The 18,674-nt window shown below is 36.6% G+C and overlaps 1 protein-coding gene across 10 annotated transcripts in view; it reads left to right on the top strand.

Moving 5' to 3' along the window:
• Positions 1–16,265, top strand: part of TJP1 (tight junction protein 1) — a 197,058-nt gene extending 180,793 nt beyond the window's left edge. For 6 of the 10 annotated variants that reach the window (XM_074837745.1, XM_074837740.1, XM_074837736.1 and 3 more), the window contains 8 exons: positions 26–925; positions 1,259–1,353; positions 1,848–2,072; positions 7,054–7,232; positions 7,960–8,401; positions 9,841–10,058; positions 11,342–11,485; positions 14,662–16,265. In XM_074837745.1, coding sequence (XP_074693846.1) covers positions 26–925; positions 1,259–1,353; positions 1,848–2,072; positions 7,054–7,232; positions 7,960–8,401; positions 9,841–10,058; positions 11,342–11,485; positions 14,662–14,756 — 2,298 coding nt within the window. In that variant the 3' untranslated portion in view covers positions 14,757–16,265. The remainder of the gene's footprint in view (positions 1–25; positions 926–1,258; positions 1,354–1,847; positions 2,073–7,053; positions 7,233–7,959; positions 8,402–9,840; positions 10,059–11,341; positions 11,486–14,661) is intronic. The other 4 variants (XM_074837738.1, XM_074837746.1, XM_074837739.1 and 1 more) reach the window with 3 other exon arrangements.
• Positions 16,266–18,674: the final 2,409 nt, after the last annotated feature.

Genomic DNA, 18,674 nt, shown 5'->3' with positions numbered 1-18,674 from the left:
AAAAGTATGCCACTCTCTTTAATAGGTATACCGAAAGGATCCCTATATTAATGAAGAAGCATCCAGACAAAGCTACATCTTAAAACAGCCAGCAATTAATCACCCAGTACAGAGACAGGAAAGGGACCCAAATCTGATCTATGAATCCCAGGCTCAGTATGCAGAAAAACAACCGAGTAGGGACTATGAACAGTCAACATATAGGTATGATTCCACAAACTATGTAGATCAATTTTCTCGTGGTTATGACCCTCGCCTACATTATGATGACCGTGTGCCTCCCTATGAGGAGCACTGGGCATATTATGATGAAAAACAGCCCTACAACCAAACAAGAACAGCTTATGAAAACCAGCCTCCTAGAGATCTTGATTCCAGACAAAATATAGAAGAGAGCACAGAACGCAGCTATTACCCAGCACAACCTCGTTTTGAGGAACCCCCTCCAATGAGCTATGATGGCAGACCTCGCTATGAGCATGCACCCAAAAACTTCAGCTTACCACAAGTGCGATACGAAGATCAACATACTGTTGGATATGACACGCATGGTAGATACAAACAAGAAGCTCAGCCATACCAGTCAGCCGTATCTCGATCTCCTGAACCGAAGCAGTACTTTGATCCACATATAAGGAGCTATGAACAAGGTGGTCCTCAAGCTTATAATGCTAAAGCTGGACAGTATGAGCCTTCTCACAGCACTTCAGGTGTTTCTCTTCCTCCTCCCCCTTCATCACAAACCAAACCAGAAGTTTTGCCTTCAAACAGTAAGCCACTGCCTACACCACCATCTCTAGCAGAGGAAGAAGAAGATCCAGCCATGAAACCACAGTCAGTGCGAAGTAGGGTTAAGATATTTGAAAGAAGAAGATCACCATCTTTGGAAAAAATGAAGGACCCAAGTGATACGTCAGCTGTCAAGGTAAGTCATTTAAGTTTTATAATTCCTGGTTTTTGCTAATGAGACTACATTGCAAGAAGTAAAATACTGTCTTGGAAAGAAAGGTTTACTGCTTGTGGAATAGCCTCTTAGCAACCTAACTGCAGTATGTTTTAAAAGCAGAAGCTGAAAACTTTTGTGAAAACAGTGAAGGGGATCTTGCCATGCTGAAAACTCTTCCAATTCATTTTTCACTAGTATTTTATTCTGTTCTTCCTTTTGGGGAAAGGGGGGGCAGTCTTACTTTCTTACTCAAAGTGCTCTATCTTTCTATATGTTAGAATCTAAGAGAATATGCTGTGCTTTTCTTTACAGCCTCCAGAACTAGCACCTAAACCTACACTCACAACTGTGAGTGGTCCGAAACCAACTTCTCAAAGCCAGTATGAACACGACAAAACAACTTACAGGTAGATGCACAACTGATTAATTAAATCTAGTTTTCAATGTGAAATTAGTATATTCAGAAAACACATTTTAGTGGTTCGAATTGGAAACTGTGGAGTGTTGGAGTGTGTCAGTATGATTTTTGTGTCAATAGTAGGGCAGAGCATAAAGTCAGTTCTCACGGACATGATTGGTGGGAAGTGGGGGGAGGACACACTATATTTTTTTCAAGGAAGACCTTAGCCAATATCTCCATCTTACTTTTTTCCTAAGTTCAATTAATATAATTGGAAAGTAAAATAAAAGGGAAAAGGTAAGGTAAAAGGGAAATAAGGACTTTCTTTCATTATGTCACAGCTATCCATTTTCCATGCAATATAGGTTAAAAAGGTGTGCAATTATAAGAATTACTTTCTGGTTGCTTTATTACTGGCTAGGTTATAAAATAGAATTTTAATTCCTGTACTTATGCTTGTTCAACTGCACATAGCAACTGTATGTTGTTATCCTTCATTAGGGCCCCAGAACCTCAGAGACCTCAAGTGAAGCCACCTGAAGATATTGTGCGTTCAAATCATTATGATCCTGAAGAAGATGAAGAGTATTATCGGAAGCAGCTCTCATACTTTGATCGCAGGAGTTTTGAAAATAAGCCATCTGCGCAGGTTCCTGCCAGCCATCATTCTGAGCCTGCTAAACCAATACATCCGCAGAATCAGCTGAATTTCACCAATTATTCTAAGTAAGTTTGGGGGATTTGTTTTCTTAATTTGAAAAAAGAGGGAGGCATATAGGACTAAAACAGAAATTCTGCCTCTGTCAGTGGAATTCCAGCGGTTTGTGGTATCTAATTGAAATTATTTTATATTCATGAAGTCAGTTTCTCTGTTTAGATGTAGCTTTAGTTTGAAAACACATAACTGCATAACTTTTTATTTTGGTAAATGAAATGAATATTTTTTTTGTAGGTTTCAGGACCTTCATGTTACTACTTTTGCTTACCACTTACTAACAGAATATAACAAAGTATTTCCGTGGTCTAACTAATACTGAGTGCTTAAACATCTTTCAAAGCAAAGGTTTTGGTTTATTCCTGTTCTGCATGCATTTATTCTGCAGACAGGCTTGTACACATTAACCATGTTCGACATTAGGAAACTGAGCCTTTAGGGAATATTGCTGAGGCCAGAATTTAATCTGTTGATGGAAACATCTGTTTCCTGTATTGTACTGCTTCCTTGATTTGGAACATTTTGATACAGAAATTGTGTGAAAGCTCATACACAGATTTAGCTCGGGTAAAGAACTGGCTATCTTGGAGGATACTTACGCAAACTTTGCAAATAGTTACCTAAACTTCTCTAAAAACCTAAAATACAGTTACCTAAACTTCCCAGATTTTCTTTGATTCAAAACATAACAATGTATCTGTAGCTGTTGCTGTGGAAAGCTATCTTGGCTTGCTGCATGCAGGCTGGAAATGGGGCATTTTTGAAGGCTTTGGTTGTATTCCTGCATGAAATCTAGACTATTCAGCTGAAGCTGTAAATCTGGCAACCTTAATGTAAATGAGAACTTTAGAATAAAATAATAAACTAGCTTGCTGAAGTTTTATAGTGTTAATCGTATGTGCAAGCTGTCTTTCATGTACTTGATACAGTGCTTGTCTTGACGGATTTGAGCTAGGACTCAGGAATCCTGTTCTTAGTTGTATAATATTGTCTTGTCACCTCCAATGTCTTCCACTGTGAACTGAGAATATTGGAATCTTTCCAAAAGCCTGACAGGTTTTAAAAGATTCACTACTTTTTCCTAATCAAGAAGTCTACATACAATAACTACTTCTTATTTTACTTTTTTATATGCTAAGGAAAGAATGTGTATAGTAATCTATAACCAGTTCTGATTCTTAGTCAAGGATGTTCTTTATCTTTCCTTTTCACTTGCCCTGTGTCTTCTGATGGAATAATGGGAGCATATCTGTCCTGCTCTCTGGGCATCATAGGAAGAGACCTACAAAAAAAGTCTTGGCTGGCCTCATAATGCATTGCAGTAGCTTTCAGAATTATATTCCCACGTACAAAAACCAAAGTTACCCGTTTTGATCTGTAGGCATGGACTGTGTTGCCATTGTAAATGCAGGTAATGCTTCGGGAGAAACGTTGTAAGCTTTCGTCAAGTAACTGTGAAGATTGTAAAATTTTTCAGATGGAGAGCATTGTAAGCTTTTGTTGTACGTTCATTATCTGCAGTGTAGTCACACACACTGAAAAACATGAAAAATACACACAACTATTGAATTTTTACTGCAGTGTGGCTAATAGTGAAGGGAGATTGTTCCATACTTCTACCTACCACTTCTGTCTGCTATGACACTTCCATTCTTTGGCTGCTCATTTCTGGTTTTGATTTGACTCTGAGTTAGTGTGCAACTTTCAGGGCTTGTACTTGTGGGAAGGTGACATCGTACTGCCACAGAGGAATAATGCTGTTCTTATGGCTGATAGTTTCATATGACAAGGGGCAAAAATGTGTTGTGTTTTTTTCTTTATGAAAGAATGTAACCCTTAACAGCAAGGGACAGACATGGGAAAGAAAATTTACCCAGGGTAGTCCAGTTCAAATAGAGAAAGACTAAAATATTAATGGAAGTAACTGGAAAGAGATAAACAAGAACCCTACTCAGTTGGACAGTACTGTCTCTAGAAGCATACTGCAGTGTCCTTACATGGAAACACAAAACAATTGCTGTCTTGAGAAAGCATTCATATTCAGGACTCTCCTTTTGCCAGCTTCCAGTTTGTACCCTGCTACTTGCTCGTTATTCATCTTTTTTTTTCCTAGTGAATTTATATGGTAATTGCTATTCTGTGAATAAACTTTTCTAAAAATAATCAGGACTAAATTTGGATGATACAGGAACTGTTGATTATGCAATCTCTTGCTCCTGCATAATCCATATAATGTATTCTGGGTACAGAGGACAGGTTTTATTTATTTATGAGCACTAGCTACAACTTTTTCAGTTTTAAATATTAATGTTAAACTGCATAAAGTTCTTTGCTGCTAAATATTGTGACAGTATGTCTTGTTCCTGTTACGTGTGTACAAATTGATTTGCTCTTTTAATTTGGGGTTTTATTTGCCACATGTAGGAATTTATGCCATTACTAAAGCTGCTTTATATGGGTGATGCCACATCTGCATGTTACAGGTGTCAGTAACTGTAGAATAAGGGATTTCTTTTGATGTGAGAAAATAGTAGAACTTGTAAATGGGCATGTTTCAGTGGATCTAGCTGGAGCAATTTATGAGGCTCCTACCCCTGTGGCTGAGAGTAGTTGGATATATTCCTGCTTGGTTCAATGTAGTTACCTGCATTAGCTTGACATGCAGCAGAATGAGGTAGCTTATCTAAATTTTGTATTGAGTAGGTTAAGAGTACTCACATGATCAGTTACAGCTTCATCTGAGGAGGCAGTAAGGAACAGTGTCCTGTGTTAACTTCTTAAACTGCTCTAGTGGAGCTCTTGCGTGTCTGCTACAGAGTTGGAGCTTTCTGAATGGGAACTGATGATCAGCGGTGCAGTTCAAGTTTTCTGTTGTACACCAAGGCTTATCACCTGTTGCCCACTGGTTCTTTCTAGTGGTTCATTTCTGCTTCATTTCAAATTAAAGTAGTGGGTTTGTAAAAAAAAAAAAAAAAAAAAAAAAAAAATGAAGTGGGAAACAGCTTAGAAAACAGTGCATCAATGATTAGAGGATCTTTATTTATATACTCACGAGTTGTAAGCAAGCATTTTGTTGTGGATCACTTTCATTGCATCCAGGTTCTGAACAATGTGGGTGAGATTGGCTGACCCTTGGGCAGGAACCTACGACAGAAGAATGTGCTTCATATTAAGCACAACTTTGTGCTGGTTGTGTTTGTGTTGTCACAGCTCGCTCTTCTCTTCTGCTCCCTCCATCAGAATGTACTATCCTTCCCCCTTTTTTTAATTCCCCAGAAAGATGGGAAACAGTTCTGCTTAGGTGTGGAGTGTGTTGGGTTTTTTCTGTGGGCTTTTGCAGTGCTGCCCTCCCCTGGTTAATATCCTCTCTGGGAAGCAATGATTTCAGGTGGGCGATTTTCTGAGAAAGCAGCTACTACTCACCTGGAATAAAGACAGCAGTGAGTGAGTGTGCAGTAATAACTTCTCATGTTGGAAAATTGGCTTTATATAAAATCAGTGGGAATGGAAGCTTATATAGCAGATCTAAAATGATCTCTTTTTGCAATACTGATTTTAGGGATAGATTCATACAGATCCTGTTTAGCTCACTGAGTGTACATTCATTGGTCATCAAGCAGACTGTCAAAAGCTGATCAGCCCTTTCCGTAGTTTCATAACATACTCTGAAGCAGTAAGGCTGGTGTCTAAAATGGTTGCCTGTTACATTTTTATGAGCACACAGAAAGTGAAGGGATGAGGGAATGTGTGTTAAGACTGGAGAAATTAATGCAAATTGGACCATAACTGAGAAGATTGCTAGAATATGGGATTTATATTCTGTTCACTTTTTTAACATAATTAATAACTTTGTTTATACAGACTGTAACAAATGACTTAGTGTAATCTCAGTTCTTACTTTCAGTATCTGCCAATGTGAGATCTTGACCACTTCCTAATTCACTAACAAAATCTCAATTATAGTAGGTGATCATTGTACATATGCATACGGTAAAGGTTTTATCAGAAACATCACTGTTAAAAGGAGTGTCTCTTTGTTTCAACAACCTTGTCATATGAGAACTGCTAGGACTAACATAAAAAGTGTGACGAAATAATATGCTCAAGATAGAATGACTATTTTCTTTCATTCTTCTATTGCTGTTTGCTTTGCCATCACCTAGATTTCTTGGCTCTTACACTAGCTCTGACTACTTGAAAAGGAACATCAAGTGGTAAGACTGTTGTTGATGTGAGGATGTTTTCAGGTGTCCTCTCACTGTTACATTTCATCACAGGCATTATGTGCACTTAAAATTTTAAACACGTAAATTCTGACTAAGTGCAATATATTGTAGTCCGAAATTACAGGTATTTGTGAAATCAATCATTTCCCAAAATAAACTTTTGGAGAAATATTTTTAGTATAAGAAAAACATACTGAAAAATAAGATTTTTTTGAAGTTATCTACACTATGCACATAAAGCTAGTGAAGCTTAAGCTGATTACATTTCTAATTAAGATGGCATTGTTCAAATACTAGGTGTATTTAGAAAAGTTGTACTAGAATCCATTGTCCTATTGGTTAATTATGCTTTTCAAAAACAACCCACCCACCCCCCTCAAAAAAAAGTGGATTTATAATTTTTAATTTGAAGACCTGCTAAATTAGACAACACCTTTTCATTGAAATTACCCCAAATGAATCTGTAAAATTAAGATCTTGTAGGCAATTACGCAAATACACCTGAAATGTCATCTGCCTTTTGTTTGCCATGGTTTGTGTTACTAATCTTCTTCTTAAAGATTCAATGTTGTCTTAATCTTTTGTGCTTATCAATAAATGTTTTTATACTTGAGACAGGATATTAAAGAAAATTGTGTTTTAATGTTTATAGGAAGAGGTGGAAATCAGGTGATCATAGAAGAAAAAAAATAGCAGTGAATGCACAAGCTCAGAGCCCTGAGGAAACCGACCAGTCAAATGTTGTTTTTTTCTTTTATTTCAACAGGGGGAAGCCAACAGATACTGAATCAGTGGATAGGCCTGTTGGTGAAAAACGCTATGAGCCAGTCCCTCAAGTTACAACTCCTCCTCCTCCTGCTCCTTCAGTCCAGTATACACAACCTCAGTCGATCAATAGTCCTGTTCTGTCTCTCCCAGTACATCACAAGCCTGCACTTTCTGAAGGTGAGCAGTTGGAAAGCTAACCTGTCTCATGTAGTAACAAGCATCATTTGTCAGGTGCTTGTGTGGTTGCTTCAGCATGTCTACACTGGTAACTATGTTGTTCTCTAACTGAAACTCAGAATAATTATTAACAAAAATAGCTTTTTACTATAGTGAGATTGAGTTTTGTGAAATGATTTGGTGATCCTGTCTGAAACAGTAACTTCCAGGTGTTAGTCACTATTCAACTGACTCTTCCATATTTAGTGGTCTGAGCAAAGGTGAAGTAAAATTTCCAGTACTTACAATGTACCTCTCTGTGCTTTAGACTGGAATTCTTTAGGCATGGGTAATAACTGTAGGCTTCTAAAAGGAGGGGAAAAAAGTTGTTTTCACTTTCACATTGAGAGTACTGCCCAGTCCAACTGAATTTTCCAGCTGTGTAAGTGCATGATAGTATTTCAGTACTGGTTTTCTTTTTTTTTTGTCATGGTATAGATCAGTCTGACGTTTTTATTGAGAGGTCATACCATTGTATCTAGTGTATCTGTTTAATGAAGCATTAGATAACTTGAACATACAAAATATAATATGAGGACAGATGATTTCAGAGAACTAAGCTGAACCTTGTATGTATTTTAAATAGTAGATTAAGAATTGACTTAAATGTATTCTTATGCCATAGCGTATGTGACTAGAAATTTCTGATGGTTACTGAGGAGTTCTGGTATTTTTATTTGTGTTGCAGTTAACTCTGTGTCTGACCCTCCTCCACCTCAGAATAAGCCAGCAATTTTCAGATCCTCTAGAGAGGACACTGTGCAGTCCACTTTTTATCCTCAGAAAAGCTTCCCTGACAAAGGCCCTGTTAATGGAACTGAACAGATTCAGAAAACTGTTGCTCCATCTTACAACCGCTTTACAACAAAACCTTACACCAGTGCTGCAAGGCCCTTTGAGCGCAAGTTTGAAAGCCCTAAATTCAACCATAATCTCTTGCCAAATGAAGCTCAACATAAACCAGAGTTGCCATCGAAATCTCCAAATTCTCCTCAACCAATTTTGAAAGCACACAGCTCATCACAGCCTCCTGAGTTTGATAGTGGAATGGATACCTTTGCTGTACAGGTCGACAAGCCTAAATATCAACCAAATAATGTTAATGCTGTGCCTAAAGCCATTCCTGTAAGGTAAGCTGCTGCTTTTTTCTTTCCATTAGTACATCTGTAAGAGTTCATCTGTGAAACCTGTGAAAAATACAGCTTTTTCTTTTTTTTTTTTAATGTTTTTGCTGTGCTTCTGATTTCTGTTGATGTTATAGCTGGAAGATGGATACTGTGATTCTAAAATTCTGCCAAAGGGCATTGAAAAGCATTTGGATATATACTTAAATTATGTCCTATGTCCCTGTACCATCTTACATCCTGTTAGAAAGTAGCAAGGCTTTTATTTCCCATTTCTCATACTATAATTGTAAATCTTCTGGTAGATAGTAATAATTTGTCATCTCAACGTGTTTCTAGAAGATGGAATTAATTTCTAAGGATAGCTGTTGCACTAAATTCATTCTGTGGGCTTAGAGAGACCAACTTCATGGTACCTGTGCGTAAGGGAAGTTTTAAAAATACTGTGAAAGGAAGTCACTTTAGCAGTTTCACATTGTTCTCTTTATGAGACAAACCAATAACTGCTTAGAAGTGGCTTGTGCCTGCCTAATATGCTTTAACTGTAAGAACTATGATGAGAGCAACAGATACTATTATGTTCTTTTGCTATTTGCGGACTTGTTAAATTATTTTTGCTAATGCTTGCAGAACAGTGTTTGATTATTTTTTTTATTTCAAAATAATAATACATGAACCAGACTTGAAATCTTACTTAGTGTTTCAGTAACTCAGAAATGTAATAGAAGAATGTTCTAAGAGAAGATTTGTTCTTAAGCACCTGAGAAATTTTTTGATGCTCTGTAGTTGTGTAGATGGCTGGAAATTTTGAAGTTACTGGTTCTTTGAGTGAAATTCTTTAGAAATTGATCTGAAACCTACCCAAACTAGCCCTGTTGTAATTTTATATGTTTCTCTTCAGTTATATCCTGGCAATCTGGAAAAAATTTTATTGTGTTTTTTACAGGCTTTGTTTTGAATGTATATCTGAATAGAAGGGTTCAGTGTGGCCTGAATAAGAATGATTACTCCTCATGGTATTAAAGTCATAGTGGAGTTTGAGGAAAAAGAAACTTTCAGATGTGTTAATTCAGTTTAGTAAAACTAAATGTAATTATGTGGCTGGGGCAAGCTCTTTCTGTATAATTCTAGAAGCGGGCATTTGGAAACACAGAATTCAAGTGGTCCAAATTCTTGCTTTAACTACTTTCTGAACATTTGTAGGGTTTGCAGGCTTTAATGGTTTTTTCTTTTTTTCAAAATGTTCTCTTCTCATGGCAGAACTTGAACCATTTCCATCTTAGTTGTCCCATGTAATGGAGTGTGGGACACATTTAATGGTTTCCTAAAATCAGTGCTAGTCTACTGTAGGCTGTGCTCTACTAAAATGTTAGAGGAAAGTATGCCACTGACTTTCAAGAAGAAAATATTGATAAAACTGCTAGGCTTTTCTGTCTTACATTCAGCCCTTCAGCACTCGAGGATGAGGAAGAAGAAGACGGACACACTGTTGTAGCCACTGCAAGAGGTGTATTTAACAGTAATGGTGGTGTATTGAGCTCCATAGAGACTGGTGTTAGTATTATTATACCACAAGGAGCCATTCCAGAGGGAATAGAGCAAGAAATATATTTCAAAGTCTGCAGAGACAACAGTATACTTCCACCTTTGGACAAAGAGAAAGGTAAGAGCTGGCACTGTACACTGTTCTGTTATTTAATACAATTCTTTTCTAACAACAGCAAAGTAGAATATGAAAATACCTGAATATGCTTCAATATGTAATGTGTATTTCTGTATGAAGATAGAGTATACACCTCTCAAGAAGTATAAGGGAAGCAATATTCTGCTTAATATTGAAAGTTGCAAGCAAGATGGAGGCCCTGAATTATAACTTGAGAATATTTAATTTGTTAGACCTAAGTACTGATTTAAAACTTACTTAGTGTACTAAAGGAAGGTTCTAAATTATTTTTTTAAGAGTCCTTGAAACTGTAGATTCGCTCACAAAGTGTAGGGCTTTATTCTAGGCATTCTTACTAGAAATATTTCTTCATCACACAGTTAGGGCCGAAAGAATTAGAGTACATGACTTAAACTGATTTGACTTGCATTAAATATTTGGAATTTACTTCAACACTTTAATACTCAGCATTTTTTTTTTTTGATTTCTCTAAAGAAAACAGCTTCAGAGTTTAAAAAAATACTCTAACTTCTATATAAGTAAAAGTATATTCCTGACTGGTTACTAATAAAGGATTGAGTAGTATATCTTATTTGAGCAGTGTTTTCATAGTGAGTCTCTTTCATATCACTAGTCACATGCGTGTTCTGACCTGCCAGAGTTCCTAACTTTCTCAAGTCAATAAACTAAAGGGGTTAATTTCATAAATTTGTGGCTAAAGCATTGCTTACAGTCTGCAGTTACTTCGAATATTTATAAACCAAACACAACATGCTCCTCAACTGAATAATCTTACGTTAACATTTGGAGTTTTAAACTAAAAATAGACCTGTATGTTTGTATGCTTTATCTTTTGACTGTTGGCAATAAGGGTCATAGTCTCTTGAGCTGCTGAAGGCTTTTGTCAGCCCAGCGTGATCCATACAAGCAGAACGTTGCAGCTGTAGTGCAAAGAGATGCCTGAACAAGGCTGCTTACACATTTGTGAATTTGTTTCTTTTGATACACCTGCTTAGAAATCAGTGGCAAAAAAAAAAAAGTAATCCCCACATGATTTAATCATCAGACTAGTTTATCCTTTTTCAGTCTGAGATTGTGATGTGTCTCTCTGAAAGAGACTATGAGAAACAATTTTGCTAAGTGCTGTTCTTCACTGACAGGTCAAAATGTTCATATTGTTCTCTGAAACTAAGTTGCTGAGTAGCTCTGCAATGTGATTATGTAATACTTTGAACCTATTTCAAGAAGAATCAGTAACAGGTTTTTCTTTCCCTTACCTGTAGGTGAAACACTTCTTAGCCCCTTGGTAATGTGTGGGCCTCATGGACTAAAATTCCTGAAACCAGTGGAGCTGCGCCTGCCACATTGTGCGTCTATGACCCCTGATGGTTGGTCTTTTGCTCTAAAATCCTCCGACTCCTCGTCGGGTATGCTGTCCTCCCTCTGTCCTTTTGGGGCTTTTGGGTGCTATCGTATAATTTAATTTGGCTAAAGGTGATGCTGTGTAATATAAAGAACTCAATCATTGTATTTGTGTCAAACTCTCCCATTTCACTTTCATTACAAATGTCTTTCTTACATTTACTCATGGTGCAAATTCATAGCTAAACCATGATAGCAGAAAGAGTAATATCTCTAGTCTAATAAATATTATCGTATTTTTCTATTCTGTCTTCTTTCTTGAGGACTGCTACAGCTGAATACACTTGAAATGATAGTCGCACTAAAATTGAGAGGAAATGATTATGTACCTCTGATTGGCCTTTGTAACATAACTGGTGTTTGTCTGTTGCTTAATTAACCATATAGGACTCTGGCAAATCTTAACAATCTGCATGCTCATAAATCATGATTTAACGCTTGTTAACTGTTTCCATGTGTGCAAGTTGATGCTAACAATTGGGTCATTTAAGAAAACTATAGTGTTCAGTAAAAGCATTTACAATTCATTCTAATGTAGCTGGATTTTCCACAAGACTTTTCTTGCTTGCTTCTGCCTATTTCTCCTCTACCGCCTTTTACCCAGAAGTTTCTGGTTAATAGTAAAAGTTGCAACTAGGTTGCAATTTTATTTACCTGTTTATTTTTTACCTCACTGTGGCTTTCTTGGATGAGGGGGAAGAATGTATTGGCTGAAACTTGTCAGTGAGGAGCCTAATTGAGAATTCTGGGCAAGTTTCAAGCAATTTCATGAAATGGCTGTGAGGTTACAGGGATTTAAAAAGGAATGTTTGCACATCTGGGGGAAAAAGTCTTAAGGTTTTATTCAGCTACCTTCAAAATTTGTGGTGGAAGGTTCAAACCGTTAATGTGTACGTATGGTCTAAGTAATGACTAAATGTATTTCTGTGTACAGCATTTAAGCCACCGTGTATGCATATCTTCCGTCACTAATGTATCTATCACTGTCAACACCAAAGCACTGATGCTTTGAAAGATTAAAGCATCCAATCCCCTTGATGGGGATTCAATAACCTAGAGGTATTAATGGCAATAATTTTTAGTTGTTTTTTCTAAGCTATTATATGCATGTGTTGCATGCATCTATTTAACAGTGTGTGTATACTTGGCAGTGTTAAAACACGGACTCATAAATGATAGGGTCCCAAAAGACATGACAACTATGTACAAAAATGACACAACACTTCCTTTGTAACTAATAGCACCTGTTCATGAACTTACTTGAAGTGAAGGGAGAGGACTCAAATCATCTAAACAGTAGCTGAAGTTACTGAGACATTTTTCTCCCTTCCCAAAGTGGGATATGTGTGTGTGTGTGCGCATGTGTGGGTGAGAGCAAGAGCGTGTATATTTAAACCCTAACACTTTCTGTACTGTAAATATAACACCACATTCTGTTAATCTGAAATGGGATGTATATCATAACATTGCTCTTTTGAGACAAACCTTAAAATTAGGCAATTCTGTCTTATGATATGTAAGTAGACCATACTGTGTCTTAAATAAATAATTGTTTTCTCTCTTTCTAAATTAGTTGGTTATGGGACTCTGATTTTCGAGGTGGCTTTATAACAGTTTATGCAGTTCTGGGTTTTTTCTCTCTTCAGTCGTCTGCTCTACCTCATCTTTCCTCAATGTATCCATGTTCTGTCCTAAAAGTGACATTCATTTGCACTTACTAACATCCTTTCTGCCACATTTAAGCCTCATATATTGATATTTTACTGTTAAACCTCTTCAAAAGCTTGAATTATTCTGGTATTAAAACTGGCTGGGGGAAAAAAGTTATGTTTTATAGCCACACCTATTAGAATGTATTAGTTAAAAAACACTGAAGGATTTTTTTCTTTTTTCCCAAAGCAGTTGTATCTAAGTATGGGGAAAAATATCCTCAACAGCTAGAGGTTGCACTGGCTACAGTCTAATCCTTACTGTGTATCTAGGAGGAAAGGTTGGAAAAAAGTCTGCCATAAAATGAAAAATCCTCCAGCATTATTGAGCTCCTGACTGAAATAAGAGTCTTGGCTGGTTGCAGCAAACTTGTTTGCATTCTCTAACTATACGCAGGCCACTTGTATTCTTTGTCCCTACATCAGATGTTGCCATCAGTCAGTGCATTGTGTACCTCATTTTGTTTTCATGAGTTCTGCAAGAAAATTATGTGGAATTTACATCAGTCTTGTTTAATACAGAGGTGTTTGCAGTCTGTGTGACTGAGTTCTCTAACTTGTTGCATATTTCTCAAGGGAGATCTGTTTTGGCCAAGCTATTTAATGTCATTTACCTGGAGGGCTCAAGAGAACCTCAGTGCATTTTTCACTGTTCTACCATAATGGGATGATGACACTTTTTGTTTAGTGGCAGCATTTTGGTAGTGGCTTTAGGTGGATAAATGTAGAGTACTCTCTCCAGTTGAAAGAGGCAATTGACTGTGCAGGTGGAATGTAACCTTTATCTGGCGAGATGGCAGCTGATGACTTTCCCTTGTAACAGAATGTTACTCAGGACCTTTGACCATGAGTAGATAAGATCTATTGTAAAGATTTTTAAGTATGTACCAGTTAACTAGAATTCCCTTTAGAATGTCAGTATTTCAGAATTTTAAACGAGATGTAGCTGCAAAATTACTACAGTCCTGTCTACAATAATTTTCATGATAGAAAATAAAACTACCAGTGTGTCATAGTGTTTAATTACAACATAATTTCTGATTTGACTCATCTGTGTTCAGAACTGTTCCAGGAAACTTCAAATGCATCCTACCCAGATGAGTTTTTAAAAGGTCTTATTTTTTTTCAGGCAGTTTAGGAAGAAATCAGTGAATACCTGATTCACTGTTAACACTTCTCAAATGGAAAGCACTATGTTGGTGCTGTAGAGTAGAATGACTTAAATTTAACAATTCCTGAGTGCCACAGCATCTGCTTTGACTAACCAATCTATCCTACATTATATGAAGATAAAGGGTTAATTTTTTATTAATAACATACAAACTGCAGGTTTTTTAAAAATAAACCCAAAACCAACAAACACACTTGTAGATTCAGAACTTAAAAGCTCCTGTCCAAAAGCTTGGTTGTTTCAAGATGTGCACTGTTTGACAGCGGATACTAAACACCAGCATTGTGTTTTCCTCCCACAGGTGACCCCAAAACCTGGCAGAACAAGTCTCTTCCCGGGGATCCAAACTATCTTGTTGGAGCAAACTGTGTCTCAGTCCTAATTGACCACTTCTAAATACTAAGTTAGCTGACTGAGTAAATAATGTGAAACTGAGATGGACCTTACATATAAACTGAACCACTCTATCAAGTATTAACTGTTCTATAAGTGATAATGGATCTTAGTGTTTAAGCATCTTGCTTTAACTAACAATGGTTTAGCAAGTACACTCTTTGAACCATGGTCACAATACATGCCACAAGTAGGGAGTGTACAGTGGGAACAAGGTAGGGGTTTTGCAGGTTCTGTATGCTTTGGTTTGTTGGTTGTTCTTTTGTGGGGGTTTTGTTTTGTTTCCTTTTTTTTTTTAAGGACACTAATAGTATTTCATTGTTTAAAATCTGAAAGTACCAATGGAATTATATTCAGAGGAACTGAATTTGGTTCATGTTCCATTGGTGAAAACAGAATTTGGCCTGCGTTTTTACAACTGTGTGTTTGTAACTCGCAAGACTACATTTTGGTCTCCAGTTTTTAAATGACTTTTGGTGTACATGTCCAATGAAATGGCAATCAACTTGGGGTAGCACAGTTTAGATTTTCTCTGCTGAGAGGCTAATGCAAACACATCTACTTGCTGTATATGGAAACATTGTCATGAGAACAGGGGGGAGGGGGAAAAGCATGTGGGATGACTATGGTTCAGTTGCCTCTGGATTTGTAAATTAACCACACTATTACAGACCTATTAACCAGCAGGGATGCCTTACCCTCATGTTTTTAATAGTCTTTGCTCTCATAGTTCTCTGTATTAAGTTTGTATGGCTTTTGTGCTTACCTAGATAATATATCATGAGAGACTGGGGAAAGAGGAAAAACAAAAAAACAAAACAAACAAAAAAAAACAAAAACAAAAAAAAGCAAACTTGTGAGTTTGGTTTAGAGAACAAGTATTGTTTGTGTTCATCAGCCAGAAGAGAACCAGAAGAAAATGATGGTATGTTTTCTGCTATGCATTTGAAAATTTATAGATGTTATAGACCGCTTGTATATAATGCGTGCATACCACTTTTGTTCTTGGTTTGTAAATTAACTTTTATAAGCTTTACCTTTTTATATATATAAATATATATAAAAACAAACAAAGTTTCTTAAGGATATCTTTGTATTCTCATACCTTTTGAGCCTTGAACTTTGACATCTGCAGCAATAAAGCAGCATTTCTACAGTATACAAACAAGGACATTTTTTAAAAATGCACAAAGTTGTTACCTTTTTAAGTGCTGCATTTAAAGAATATAACTCGGAATTCTCTACTTTGATTAAGTTCTTGAAAAGTATCCCTACTGTAATTTGTCATAAGGATGCTGTACTATGTGCCCTGAAATGTATTTTTTTACTAATAGACAATTTATTACGGCACAATGGCACTACTACTGTTTAGATAATATACCACTGCATTCTGTTAATGAGTTATTAGCTATTGAGGTGTGGCTGATTTTTTTCTCTGCAGTTATTAAAATTACACGTTTCTAAATATACAGAATAAAACTGTTTTTAAAATAATAAAGGAGATTGTAGTAACTTATTGTTTCTGAAATGCATTTATGTGAGCATGACAAAATGAATTTTGATGATTTTTTTTTTCTATGGAAGTAGACAGCTGGATTCTGCTGTATGTTCATACACGAAGGAGAGCTCTTTTGTGGAGTCAGTTGGAGTTGTCTACAGCAGGGCTTCTGAAATGAGAACTCCAGTGCGGATCCATTGGAAATACTCAGTACAAGTAGGAGTGGTAGACTTGTCCCTTGAACCACTATGTTGGTGCTAGTTTACTTACTCTTCCAAATACTTTGGTAGTGTTCTAGCATGTAGATACATACATAGTTTATTTAGACAATTTTAAAGATATTTCTACAGAAGCCCATTATCAGGCCTGTTAGGAGTACTCAGTTGCTAACTAGTAAGCTACCATTATTCTGTAAGAGAAAATAAAGTCTAGAAGTTAATTATACATAATGTTGCAAAACAGTGCATAACCCTGATGTTTCCTTTCTGTACTTCTAGTGACCGGGTTAGTTTGTTTCTCAGGTGTGACTTGCCCTAGAAGATGCATTCACTACTATTACTACTACTCCTCGTCGCTTATCTCAACTGGAAGAGCAGGCAGAAGATTTGAATAGCAAAAAAACCTGTTCGTGTTGGGATGGCATTTTTCATTTGTCTTCGTGATAACATATTGGTGGTATTTTTTTTTGAATCAGAAAGGAAGGTTTCAAAATGGCATGCAAAGCATCTTAGAGAAAATTCTAATGCTAAAATTTCTAAGTGTTCTTTTCTAGTTCCAGTCTTAGTAAGAAGTATGTGAAGCACTACAAAAAGGAGTCAGTCGGTTGGATTTCAGGAACCCTGGAGTTTAAACTGCATCACTATTTGCAATGGTCACTTGGACATCCTGAGTCTAGCATGCTGTAAGGTGTAACTGTCCTGAGTTGCTTTTACTGTAGTGATGCAGATAAGATCTTTTTGCTCTTCTTTTAAACAATGTAGGGTCGTGTCTTTCTATTTAAATGAAAAAAGTGACAGCTTTTGTTCTGCTGTCATTTCATAAATTAAATGAGAAAGTTCATGATGTTCAAAAACGTGGCAGTTCTCGATTGCTAAGCAGCCTGTCAATGGAATTGTCTTTTGCTCTCTACTTGTAGGAATGTTTATCAAAGTGGCTAACTTAAACCACATGCGTTTTTTCCTTGTTGTTAAATCTCAGTGCTTTTGGGTTAAAACATGGCCATTGAGAAGACTGTACTAAAGTAACACATTTTCGTATTTTAAAATACCAGTGTGTTTGAAATACTTATCCTTGCAAGAGATTGCATTTCTTACATATTTTATATAGGCTAGGCTCTGCAGGATATAAGTTCACATGTAATATTTTTATTTATTATAGTTCTCTATTCACTACTTAATGTGAACTTCAAAAACTGCATCTCACAATTCTTCCTATTTGTCTCAGCCAAATGTACTGGCCAGCTTTAGCCCTGCAAATTGTACAGAAGTTTTAATAATGTAATCTCAAGTCTTGTGCTTGTTTCTAAACAAGTGGCTTCAACAAGTGGAGACAAATACTCAATGGATACAGAATTTTACTGTTCACCTCTCTGACTTAGGTTCTTGGTAAAAGTGTTTTTTATTTTTCCAAGAAAAGTAGTAATGAATGTTCAACTGCACATACACAAGTTACAGTTGTAAAAGTACTTTTCCTGCCAACCTGGGTTAGATGAAGCAAATCAGCAATGTTTAGGGTCTGGTTGAAGATCAAAGCCATACAGGTTTGGAGAATAAAAGATGTTAAGCACACCTGGAAAATGTTTTTTTAGTATATAAGTCACTTGTAAGGAAAGCATTTATAGAAGCCTCACTGAGTGCTAGTGGTGGTCTGTTATGTGCAGGGTTCTCTAGCAACTAGCTCCATCCATTGGCAAGATTAAATGAACAGGTAAAATAATTTTTCATTATATCCCAATGAACTGTGCATTATGACCCTGTGAGAAAGCATCTGAGAGTAAATACACTTAATGTTAGTGAAAGTACATGAAGCTGGCTGTTTGTGCACACGTATAGACATGAATGTTATTAGATTTTTCGATTAGCTTGAATACTGTGGACTACTTGGCTCTATGTCAAACAGTTGTCATTCTGGTGGCACTGAAATAATTATGCTGTCACTGAATTTGGCTTGAAACACATTTTTGACAAAGATTAAACGATGTTTTGGTGGGAAGCAATGGTGCTATCCTAGTTACCTTAATTAAACTTGAAACACAGATCATTTCAGATTGCTGTGAAATGGAATTTTAGCACATACAGCTGTCCATCAGTGACTTTAGTTTCGTACTTCGTAAGGCGCAGAGAATAGGTCCAGAACAGAACCTCTGTATCTTCAAGTGCAATTGTCTTGTTTTGTTACTGCAGGAGTAATAAAGGAGACCAAAA

This window comes from Strix aluco, chromosome 12 (assembly GCF_031877795.1).
Source record: "Strix aluco isolate bStrAlu1 chromosome 12, bStrAlu1.hap1, whole genome shotgun sequence".
NCBI lineage: Eukaryota > Metazoa > Chordata > Aves > Strigiformes > Strigidae > Strix > Strix aluco.
This window is presented reverse-complemented; position numbering and strand designations above follow the sequence as displayed.